General features: G+C 46.9%; 1 protein-coding gene across 2 annotated transcripts in view; it reads left to right on the forward strand.

The window, feature by feature from the left end:
* The first annotated feature begins 10,526 nt into the window (after positions 1-10,526).
* The window catches only part of PRKAR2B (protein kinase cAMP-dependent type II regulatory subunit beta), a 171,173-nt gene continuing 169,407 nt past the window's right edge, over positions 10,527-12,292 (forward strand). The window contains exon 1 of one of the 2 annotated variants that reach the window (XM_029910853.1): positions 10,527-10,823. In XM_029910853.1, the coding sequence (XP_029766713.1) occupies positions 10,527-10,823 (297 nt within the window). The remainder of the gene's footprint in view (positions 10,824-12,292) is intronic. The other variant, XM_024219861.1, reaches the window with a different exon arrangement.

Raw genomic sequence — 12,292 nt, forward strand, 5'->3', positions numbered from 1 at the left:
AATCACCCTCACTGTTAAAAATGTGTGCCTTATTTCTAATTTGAATTTGTCTGGCTATTGGTTCCTATTATGCCCTTTTCTGATAAAAAGCCCTTTAATACCTGGTGTTTCCTGCTTGCGAAGGTACTTAGAAACTACAAACAAAATACCTCTGTCTTCTTTTGATAAGCTAAACAGATTGAGCTCTGAGTCTCTCACTGTAAGGCATTTTCTCCAGTCCTTGAATACTTTTTGTGACTCTTCTGCACTCTCTCCAACTTTTCAGTGTCCTTTTTTTAAAAATGTGGACACCAGAACAGTATGCAGTATTACAGGATCAGTCTAATCAATGCTGTATTCTGGGGTAAAATCACTTCCCTCCTCCCATTAACCACTGCCCTGTTTATACACCCAAGCTTTATATTAGCCCCTTTTGCCACACAGCATCAATCTGGGAGTGCATGGTGCATTGTTTGTCCATTATGACCCCTAAATCCTTTTCAGAATCATTGCTTTCCAGGATACATTGCCCCATTCTGTAGGTATGGCCTGCATTCCTTGTTCCTAGATGCATGACCTTGTATGTGGCTGTATTAAAATGCATTTTGTTTGACTTAGCCCAGCTTACCAAGCAATCTGCATTGCTCTTTATCACTGCCCTGCTTCATTGTTATTTCCCATTCTACTAATCTCTATGTCATCCACAGATTTTTATCAGCAGTGATTTCATATTGACCTCTAGACTACTGATGAAAATTTTGAATAGTGGCAGGTCTGCTACCTATCCCTGCAAAGCCCCACTAGAAACACCCCTATTCAATGATGATTCCCCAATGACAACTACATTTTGAGATCCATCAGTTAGCCAGTTTTTAATCCATTTAACCTGAGCTTTATTAATATTGTATGGTGCTAAATTTTTAATCAGAATGTCATGCAGTACTGAGTCAAATGCCTTACAAAAGTCTAAGGATATGACATCTACACAGTTACCTTATCTCATTTAAAATATGAAAGACTTTTTAATGGCAAATCCTATATATAACCCATCCTGCACTTTCTTGGCCACAGTGTGGTTCCTTTGTATAGGAAGGGGCAGGATTTGGGGAACTTGTGCAAACCGATAGGTTTTTAAGGAACCAAACAGTCCAAAAATGAAGTTTTGGATGTGGAGGACAGGGGTGAACTGGGAGACAAATGGGCTTGGTGGTCAGTAAATCTACTACTATACAACTCTACTGACCATTTCCCCCCGGCAACCCAAAGCTGCTGAAGTGGCAGAGGCTATTACATTCACAAGGCTTCACTGCTGCTGTTTTCTGAGGTGGATTCCTTCCATCCCAAACCTTGCGTCAAACCTGGTTATTCAGTCCTTGTTGCACAGGTGTATGGACTGGCTGTGATGCTACCCAGGGTATCCAGGGTTGTGACGCACCTTGTCTTTAGCATGAGAAATTCTTATCTGTGCCTGCTGTGGATCAACTCCCTGAAACCACCAGCCTCTGGCAACACAAGAACTGCCTTCCAGGCCTCTGCAGGCCTCACTGTCTCTGTACCGGTAAGTGGTAGGGGCACACACCAACTCCCGAATCCTCCGAGCATCCTTCTGGAATGCTCGACCCCTTTCCACTGAACACTCACAGAACTCTAAAGTCCACTATTCCTAAAGGAATAGTACATACCAGCTTATAAGATTCAACTCAGATTAGGGTGACCAGACGTCCCGATAAAATTGGGACTGTCCCGATATTTAGGTGTTTGTCCCGCATCCCGACTGATGTTTGGTCGGGACGCAATTTGTCCCGATATTTCGCACTGTGGGTTTTTGGGGGTTTTTTTTGTTGCTCCGCCGGTAACCCTCCCCCCATGTGTCCCAATATTTTCTTCCTCTCATCTGGTCTCCCTAACTCAGATGATCACTCCACTTAACACCCAGCAATTTTATATTCAGTGAAAATAAGAATAAGTTTATTATCAAAGAACACAGATTTGAGTGAGAATATTGTTTCTAATATATAAAACCAAAATCCTAACCTGGTTTTTAGACCCTCCTAAACTTAACTACCAAGGCATTCCTTTATCTCCTACAAGAGGAGTTGGATCACACTGGCATTGTAAAAGACATTGTCATGACTGCAAGGAGACAAAGAGAAAGGTAAGGCAAGAGAAGTGGACAGAGCAAAGGGCACAAGATAGGAAGGATTAAGAGCAGAGATGTAAATAGAGGCATAGCAATGTAGAACCCGGAAGCTGAGGACAAACAGTTTAAATGTGATCAATGAACTATATCTACAAGTTTCCAAAATTGTTGATAGAAGTGCAAAACAATGATAGATAAATTTGGGCTCTATAGGGCTTTTAAGTGGCTTTGGTAAAATTAAAATATCTTATCACAACTTTAGCAGACTAGGTGAATGACAGGATACCTGACTCTGTACAGTTGCTCCTTTTGTTGTTTGCTTGAGAAATATGTGGCTTCATGACTATCACTAGATCTGTTGATGAGTTTATTAGCTGATTCATTTGGAAGCCAGTGAGAGTTACTTTGTACATCAAGAGAAAAAAACAAAACAAATGTGGTATGTTAAAGATGCTTCAGGAGGTCAAAAGTTACTAAGTGATTATTGTGCTCACTCCAGATGTGAGGTGCTTACAAACAATTGTTACATCATTAAGAGATTGCAAAGAAAAAATCTTCCATATAGCCGAAGAGATTTTGCAGTGCATGTAAAACATTCAGGAATGTTAAGGTTGACCAGTAGTGCCTTGTACCCTTTCAGATTGTGAAATGCACCTATACTTAAACCTCTGAAAATCAGGACATACAGAGTTAAGGTAAAATGAATGTAAACCTCTCTGAAAAATTGGAAATACAGCATTAAGGTAACATCTCGCAAACCATCCTCCCACCCCACGCCCAACGGCCTTGACTCTCCTCCCCGTAGAGTTGGCAATAGGCATGGAGACCAAACAAATCCTGACCTGTGCCTAGCAAAATCTGCCAATTTCTGTGTGATGTCCAACATAATGGTATATTATCACTTCTCTTCATATACTCTTATTATGTTAGGTGTCGACCTGGTGAGCCAGGGATTAGTTGCAGTAAATTGCCAGAACTCTCATTGCCATATGAGGAAGTGGAGCTGCAGCTAGAGGGAACAGGGATCCCTTTTGTTATTCTGAGCTGGTTATGGAGTGGGTGATCACAATGGCCCCTCTGCTCTTAAATTCTCATACTTTGTAGAATTGCAAGGTTGCTAGTATGGCTGTCACCTAGTAGAAAGCCAGCATGTGGAGGTAACAGTATGTCAGGAAGAAAGGGGAATGAATAGAAGTGCTTCACCAAGTTCTAACACTCGGTCAGACACACTCAGTGCCCACCAGAAACCCACATCTGCACTGGCATGCACACAGTGCCATGCACCTTCTCTGCCCTCTGTGCTACACTATTGCTCTGGGAAGTTCTAGCCATCTGGTGGTTCACATCACAGTGTACCCATGGCTCAGTCAACGGTAACTGAAGGTGATGTCCCAGAGGGAAACTTTAGGACAAGGATAAAATGATGTTAACATTTGGCAAATCCTTGGGAGGGCTGTTTGCCCAAAGCCAAGTTGTCAAGTATAGGTCAGGCTTAGCTAGCTCATGTTTACTAAACTGTATGTCTTTCCTAGGATAGATATACAGTTTAGTAAACAAGACCTAAAAGTTTCCCCTCACTCTTCATGCACTGTCTCCATGATCCTCTACATGATCAAAAGAATACAATCCTCTGATCTCTGACAGGGACAGGTTGGGGCATTGTTCAAGGGGAGCAAAGTTAAGGCTGTGTGGCATGGGAGATATTACCTTAATTTTGCATTTTCTCGGTTTTAGACTTTTAAGTACGGGTACATTTCCTATTCTGAAACATTTCAGATTGCTGCTCATCTTTAACTCCACATTAATGAAATTGTTGGACAGTGAATTTTACTTGTTTTTTGAGGAAGTGGTGGTAATGAAGGGGGCATTATTTGAAGGCAGAAAACAAAGGGTCTTCCTGGGAAATACCTCACTGCCACTCAGCTGCCCACGTTAGCCTCGTCGTGGTCCCAGAAGGGCTGGAGGGACCGTGTGGAGGAGGGAAAGTGGTAACTGATGGCCTGTGAGGAAAACATCTACCAAATGGAGGCAATAAGGGGAAGGGGAGACCTATATTCCCTACTCCACTCCAATGGCTACTGTATGGGAAAGGGCCCAAGTCCTCAAATTTATATAGGTATATAGGTGCCTAACTCCTATTTGATTTCTATGGGACTTGAGTTCCTAAATACCATTAAGGATCAGGTCCAAGGTGCTCTGATGAATAGACTTATCGCAGAGGTTTGAAGTGGCCCATTCATTTCAATGGGATGTTCCCAGATAAATCAGAAAATGCCACAGAAATGAATGCAGCCTGCCAAAATAGCTTTGAGAAGTGTGAACTGACTCATTCATCTCTGTGTAGTCTCCTCCCTTCTCTCCCAAAGCCTATTCCAGCCCATGTTGTGGAATACCAATTTTCAGGACAGCCTCCCTATGCATGTGGATTTTAGAGCAGTCTGAATATTAAAATAATCTCTGGGGGAAGGGGAGGCTGTGCTTTAGGAAACCCAGGATCAAATGACTCAAATTTCAACTCTCCCCCTAGCCCTGATGTGGCATAGCAATTTTCGGAACAATCTGAAAATGCATATGGATTTTAGAGCACTTTGAAATATCAGTTCTTAAAGAAAAAGCTCTGCTCCTGGGGCAAGAGTTTCAAAAGATGACTTGCTGCAGTCTCCCACCCAAAGCAGATGGAAAGTGGGGACATGCTCAGCAGACATTCTCAGAAATCTGCGAAGGGCAGGACTCAACCTCGCAGTGAATGAGTAAAGTGAAGTTACAATGGCTGTAGTATATTGCCCTGAACTACTCCATGAATCTGTTGTCAAATTTATTGTTTGCTTGAGCCACCCTAGAGATCTAACTTTAATGCAAAATAACTTTTGAAATATTGCTTCCCAAAAGGGCCAGTGGTTGCCCTTCTCTTTACGGACAGAGAAGATAGTTACCCCATTCTATGTGTCCAGGAAAGCAACTGAAGCAGTCACTGGGAGAGAGGAAGATGGTCCCAGAGAGCAGTTAGTGTTGGGGAGAGGGAAGGTATAGGGCCATCCCAGACCATTGTTCCTTTAAGGGCCTGGAAACAGTAGCCTTTTAGAGTGGATGGGGCAAGGAGCCAGGCTCTCAAGCAGAGCTGTAACAGACCCATATCCTGTGCAGATTTAGTATGGGGGCTGGGGAATATATAACACATACTGAGCAGTGGGTTAAACATGGAACTCCTACTGACATCTATTAGAGCTCCATGCAGGGCATGAGGAAAATATGACCCCTTTTCTTAACTGCACAGAAGCAGAATTTCAGACCTCTGGTATCCTAATGTTTGGACCTCATTGACAGTAAAAGCACTTCTATCTAGAAATGCAACAATTCTGTTCAAGAGAATTGATTACTTTTAAACCAAATATCCCAAATAATAAGACCTGGTCTATATTACAAAGTTACGTCAATGCAAGGCAACTCACATCAACCTATTTGCGCACTCAAATTTGTTTCTGGCAATGCAGTAAAACCACCTCCCCAAATGGCATTGGGCCATGATCTACCTACTGAGGTCAACGCAGTCTGAGTGTAGATACTGAATGACCTGTGGAGACCCTAACAGTCAGCCAGCAGCTGTCCCACAATGCCTCATTCACTGTAACAGTGACTGGTCTAGTCACAATTGTAAATTTCACTGCCTGGGATCACAGAGACCAGAAGGCATTCTGCCCCTCCTTCGCCCTGTTTAAACCCCCATGCCTGTTTTTGAAATGCCTTTTCCTGATTGCCCACCTTGGCAAGAACACCTAGCAACTCTCCCTTGTGTGCATCTGATCATACCAGCTCCATGCACTAGATGTGCTTCTGCTTGGAGTAGATGGGAAGTATTATATCTCCCGGGTCTGGGGGGAAAAGAGTTATATTCCAGCCGTAGAAACATGGACATCTGTGGGCAGATTGCATAGGGAATGTAGTCAAAGGGGTATGCCAGGGATCCACAGCAGTGCCACATGAAAGGGAAGTAACTTTGTCAGGCATACCATAAAGCCAGGGAGGCCAGCAATAGTGTGCTGCCCTGCAGACCTGCTGCTTTTACAATGAGCTGCATGCCATAGAGGTAGAGGCCCCACCAGCACCCCACAGACCATTGTGAATACCTTGGAGGAGCCCAAGACAGCGACCCCCACCATGAATATGCAGGAGGAGGAAGAGGAGGAGGAAATGTGATGGGAAACTCCAGCCATGCTCCAGATCAGGACCTGTTTGAGATCCTGCTACAGTCTAGCCAGTCCCTCTAGGCAAGCGTGGATGAGCCTGATGAAGGGAAGGACCTCAGGTAAATGTGTGCATGCAATTTTCCTTACAACGTTTAACTTTGACAATGACACCCATCCCATCCCCAAGTTAACAAGAGAAAGGTATCAACTTTTCATTGTTTTACTGATAGGAGAAGAAATACAACAAACAAGGGTAGTGCTGGGATCTGCTTTTTGTTCCCCTATTGAGTTAGGTGGAGGTGGCCATGCAGAGCACTTTTTTATGTGAATAAGGGACGTCCTTTAAATCCTCCTGAGATCTCGATGAAACTTTCATGGAGATATTCTACAAGCCTCTCTCAAATGTTTCTGGGGAAGGCTGCCTTATTTCTTCCTCCATGGTAGGACACTCTCCCATGCCACTCTGCAATGAGTTCAGCTGGCACCAGTGCAGTAAAACGTGGCATATGAGCCTGGGCAGCTTTGTGACGCCAGTAGCAGCTGTGTTCTCTGCCTTTGTGACCCTCAGCAGTGATAGAGCAGCTAAAATCTCCACTGTCGGTGGAAAGCAGCGCCACTATTATTGGTTTCTATGGAAGATGGACTGAAAAGCCTTCTCCTCTGTGGGCTGTACTCACTGTGGCTGGGACTGGACAGGGGTCTTGTGCAGAGGTGCTCCAAAGCTGAAGTGTCAATAAGCATTTCTTAGTAAAAGTGTTTATAGGAATAAGGAGGAGGAAGTTTTGAAACGTAACTTTCCCTTTCTGTTGTGACTGTAAATCCAATGGCACATCTGTCTGTTCTTATCAACAGCTTCTGGTGTGATAGCCTTGAGGGATGCCACTTCCATACTTGCAGAATGTCTGACCCTGATGAGGGGGAAAAGTAGGGAACTAGGGAGGATATGTTCAGCAAGTCATTGCTGCATAAGACCATGAACAAAGAGCTGAAGAAGACCAACAGCATGGAAAAGGAAAGAGAGGACAGGGACTAAGTCCCAGCAGTACAAGGAGCAGGAAATGCACCAGGACATAATGGGTTTTCTCAGGCAGCAAACCCAAATGCTGCAGACTATCTGGTTGACCTACAGGTCCAAAAATCCCAGACTCTTCTCCCTTTGCAGTCCTTGGAGTCCTCCATGGTCATTGCTCCCTGCACCTCCTAATGTACAAGGTGGCATCACAGAGCACATCACTACCTCTACCACTCCACAATGGGGTACAGCGAGGAGAACCTAGCTTTACGTATCCTGAGCTGTGGAACAACTGGTGTATGTGTAGCCATAACAGACTACATTTGTTTACTCAAATGGACATAAAATGTTTACTTTCTAATTTTAATTTTTCATCCTATTACATTAAGGGCTTGTCTACACTTACATTTTATAGCGCTTAACTTGCTGGCTCGGGAGGGGTGATTCACCCCCCTGAGCGCAGCAAGTCTAAGCGCTTTAAAGTGCCAGTGTAGACAGGCTCAGCCACGCTTCCAGCGCTCGGAGCTAATCCCCTCATGGAGGTGGATTACCAGGAGCGCTGGGAAAGCTCTCTCCCAGCGCTCACGCGCGACCACACTCACATTTCAAAGCGCTGCCGCGGGAGCGTTCCCACGGCAGTGCTTTGAAGTTTCCAGTGTAGTCATACCCTTAAAATGTGTAGCGATTTTTTTGCACGGTGATCTTCTGTATCATTATTTTCCACTCAATGTTACATTTTTGAAGAATCAAATCATTTTATCAGTTTGCAACAACTGTTTGCAACCACTACATGTAAATGTACACCAAGCACCCTATAATTAATAGCTTCAGGAACCCCCCCCGCCATCTTAATAAATGTACAGCAATCACTACACCATCCTTAGCAGCGCCCCAACCTCCAGGCTCAGAGAACACTCCATCGCAGAACTCTACTGTGGCTGACTGTTAAAAATGTTCTTTCAAAGCCTCCCTCCAGTGCATACACTTTTGTGGGGCTCTTGTAATAGTCTTTGGTGTCTGGCTATTCAAAGTCAACAGATAGCTTCTCTACCTTCCATCCCAGCAGCAGCTTTCGCCTTACAGATATTATGTAGGATACAGTAGGCACCTCTGCCCGTGGGGATATTTTTCTTACCACGATCCATCCAGCGAGTAACACTGCCAGAGTCCCTTCAATCTGCTGAAAGCACATTCAACGAGCTGCTGAGCTCATAGTTGGATCTCATTGGTGCTATCATGGTGGTCTGTGTATGGCTTCATGAGCCGGGGAAGGCTGTGTTCTCTAGAATCACTATTAGCATTTCAATATCACCAATAATAGTCTACTGCTCAGGAAATGTTCCTGACTTCAGCTTTCATAACAGTCCTGTGTTCTTAGAGATGTGAGTGTCATGCACCTTCTCTGACCTGCCCATTGTGATACTGATGAAGCATCCCCGGTGATCCACCAAAGCTTGCATAACCATGGAAAAGTAGCCCTTTCTATTACTGTACTCTGTGGCAAGGTGAACTCATGCCAAAATAGGGCTATGCATGGCCTCGCCACAGTTTGGGAACCTTAATGGGGCAAATACATCTGCTAGGTCTTGCATATTGCTGAGAGTCACAGTCCTGCATAGCAGGAGACAATTAATGGCCCTACACACTTTCATGATAATGGCCCCTATTGTGTTTTTTCCAACCCCAAAATGATTTCCTACTGACTGGTAGCAATCCTGTTTCAAGCTTCAAGAGTGTGATGGTCACTTGCTCCTCCACTTTCAATGCAGCTCTCTGGTGTCCCAATACTCGAGCACTCGGATAAGCTGGGCATACAGATCCAGGACTATGGCCTTTCACAGCCGCAGCTCATTTCCCCAAACCTGCATTATGATACGATCTCACCAGGCAATGCTCATTTCTCAAGCCCAAAGGTAGTACTCCACTGTGCATGGGTGATCTGTGAATGCCACCAATAAACTTGAATTGTTCTTCACTATATCTCTCAGCAAGCTGTCCTCAAAGAAATCCTCATGTTCCCTGTTGTTTCAGTACTTCCCGATGGTCTGCAAATACAGGCAGATCGTGTGTTCTGGATTTGCACCATTCACAAGAATAGTGTAGAGGTCTGCTGGCTTCAACCAAAAAGTGCTACACTGGTTTGTGGAATTTTTAACAAACAGCATGAAAATTTGGGATACAAATGGCATTATGAGATGGAAAAAGGAGTCAAGCTCTCAGCATGAAACTATCTTCCAGAGATCCCCGGGCGAGTCATTACTATCCACAAAACATTGCAAAAATTTCCCCAAATGCACTATGCTGGATGGTGGCACACCGCATGCTGGGATACCTACCCATGGTGCACCACAATTTAAATTGAAACTATTAAAACAAGCACCCCAGTGAGTACCTGCAGCACCCCCACACAAGCAGCCAGTGTGCATGGGCAATATACAAACTTCAGTGGCTGCATACTGACCTAACTTGCATGGACCAAAGCCTGGAGCACAGCCATGGCTTTACTGTAAGAGGGAAGGTGGAAAGGCCACCTGCCCCAGTAGCTGCACAACCCCTCCCTTTCCTTGGTGCTTTGAGTGGAAGGTCAGACCTCCCCACAAAGCCCCAAAGAAGAGCGCTCCCCCGTGGCTGTAAGCCCCCCTGCATCATTGTGTGCCATGCCCAGCTGCGGGGGAGAGCAAAGGCTGAGGGCGGCCCTATCTCCCAATCTCCTCTGGGATTAGGTGCCTCTCCAGCCTGGCCAAACCCTGACCTCCCGCCGCTCCGACCATCCCCGGCTGAGCCCCCTGCCCTGCCAGCGGCGAGGCAGACCCCGAGCCGCACTGTCCCCGGAGCCCGATCCCTTCCCCGCCGATCCCGGGCCCGGGGGAAGCCCGCCCCCCGCCCCGGCCGGCGCAGCGCTCCGCAGTCCCTGGCGGGAGGTTGTCATGGTTTCCCGGGTCACATGCGTGCGAGGCCCCCCCGGCGCTGGGGGAGGAGGCGGGGGCGGGGATGCTACAGTCACCGCCGGGGCTGCCGCCGCCGCCGCGCCGAGCGGGCGAACCGAGAGCAGCCGCCGCCTCCCGGGCTCCCAGCGAGCCGCTCCCGGCACCCTCGGCGGCCAGGGCGGGCTCGGACCCCTGCGGCTCCCACCTGCTCCGGCCTGCACCCGCTGCAGTTCCCCGCGCGCTGCGGCCCCCGTTCCCGCCGCCTCGCCCCGGCCGGCCCCGGCATGAGCATCTCCATCCCGGCGGGGCTGACGGAGCTGCTGCAGGGCTTCACCGTGGAGGTGCTGCGGAGCCAGCCCGGCGACCTGCTGGAGTTCGCGCTCCAGTACTTCGGGCGCCTCAAGGCGGAGGCGGCGGAGAGCGGCGCCGGGGGCGGCTCCCCCCCCATGGCGCCGGGCCATGAGAGGGGCAGCCTGGCGCCCCGCAGGGCCCCCACCAGGGGGGTCAGCTTCGCCGAGGAGCCCATGCAGACCGACTCGGAGAGCGGGGACGAGGAGGAGGAATTCGCCGGTAAGGGCGGGGTCCCTGGTAGCTCCGCGCTCGGGGGAGGGCCGGGCGCCCTCCCGAGATTAGGTGAGACGGGGAAGGGCTGAGTCCTCTCGATACCCCGGGGGCTGCTGCATGGGGAAACGCAGCTGGGGGCGGTAGTGTTTGAGGCGTGACCGGGAGACCCCATCCGGCCCGGGGGTGCCGGTAGTTCTGGTTTCACAGGACTATGTATTGCTTAGCTTGCTTGACTTCTGGATTCATGTCCCCTTCTCCTGAAGAGGTGTTGGGGCGGGGGCATGAAGCCCAGCATCCTTGCGCGCTTCTCCCTCGCTTGTTGTGAGGATGAGTGATGGGCAGAGCAAGGGGAAGGGCTCAGGACACAACTGTTAGTGTGCTTTGAGCCTTGTGTGCTACGGTAATGATGTGTATGTGTGTGAATGGAGAGCGAGCGAGCGAGAAGGAGCAGTAAGTGAATCCCAGCTCACTGGTGCAGCAGGGCTGCAGTTGAAATCATAGTTTATGAACCTTGACATGATGTACTATACGTTTTTTCTTTTGTTTGTCAAAGCACATAAAGTTGTTGTGGCAGATGCCGTATCTGCCCCTTCCCGCTTCAGCCTCGTTGTATCCCTGGCACTTTCTGGGGCTGCAAATACTGAACATGGTCACAATTGTATTATTTATTGCTGTTGAGTAGTACCATGTTAAAGACTGGAAAAAATCCATTTTCTTAAAAGATTGGCCCAAAAAGGAAACTGGGCAGGCAAGTTGTAGGGAGTATGCTGGCCAGAAGGCTGGAGAATGAATGGGAAGACGCATCCTGTCAAGTTACTGCTATTGGCAAGTTCCACCCCTTCTGTATTTAAACAAAATGACAGACAACTGAAGGTTAGCTTCCTTTCTGTTTGTCAAACTGAACTTTAATAACATGGGTGTCTCCCAGCCACCAGATATGCTGCATGGTGAATGTAAATGTAGCACTGCACCTGATTTTATATTTATGTTGTTTATTGTGTATAGGCCTGCATTATGCCTAAGAGATGACATGTAATTTAAAGAGGGACTAATGATCCCTTCTTTGTAGTAGGGGTATTGGAAGGCAAAATCTGTATTTTATTGTTAATCAATCAAATAGTATATTGCTATTTCTGTTTTATGAATAGGCAGCAAGATATAGTCAGTCTTTTGGTGCTTTCAGTGCTTTAATGCTCAAGGACATGTTGCTGTACAAATGCACTTAAGTTAATTAAGCATTTTACTTAGATGTGCTCCTGGGTGTTCCATAAGGTAGACAACCAGAGGTTAAAATCTTATTTCCTTTTAATAGTTATGTTCAAACTACCTGCACAGTAGGAAGGCCCAAAGAGTAAGCATAGCTGTGAGGACAGCAAAGAATGGTTGCAGTACTTCATTTCACTACAGGCTAATACCGATCCGCCCACAGTTAAAAATTCCCTTTGTGTAGCTGACAGGGTTTATTAGGAGACAGAGCATCTATCAA

The sequence above is a fragment of the Terrapene carolina genome, unplaced genomic scaffold (assembly GCF_002925995.2).
Source record: "Terrapene carolina triunguis isolate 2854851 unplaced genomic scaffold, T_m_triunguis-2.0 Scaffold68, whole genome shotgun sequence".
Taxonomy (NCBI): Eukaryota; Metazoa; Chordata; order Testudines; family Emydidae; genus Terrapene; species Terrapene triunguis.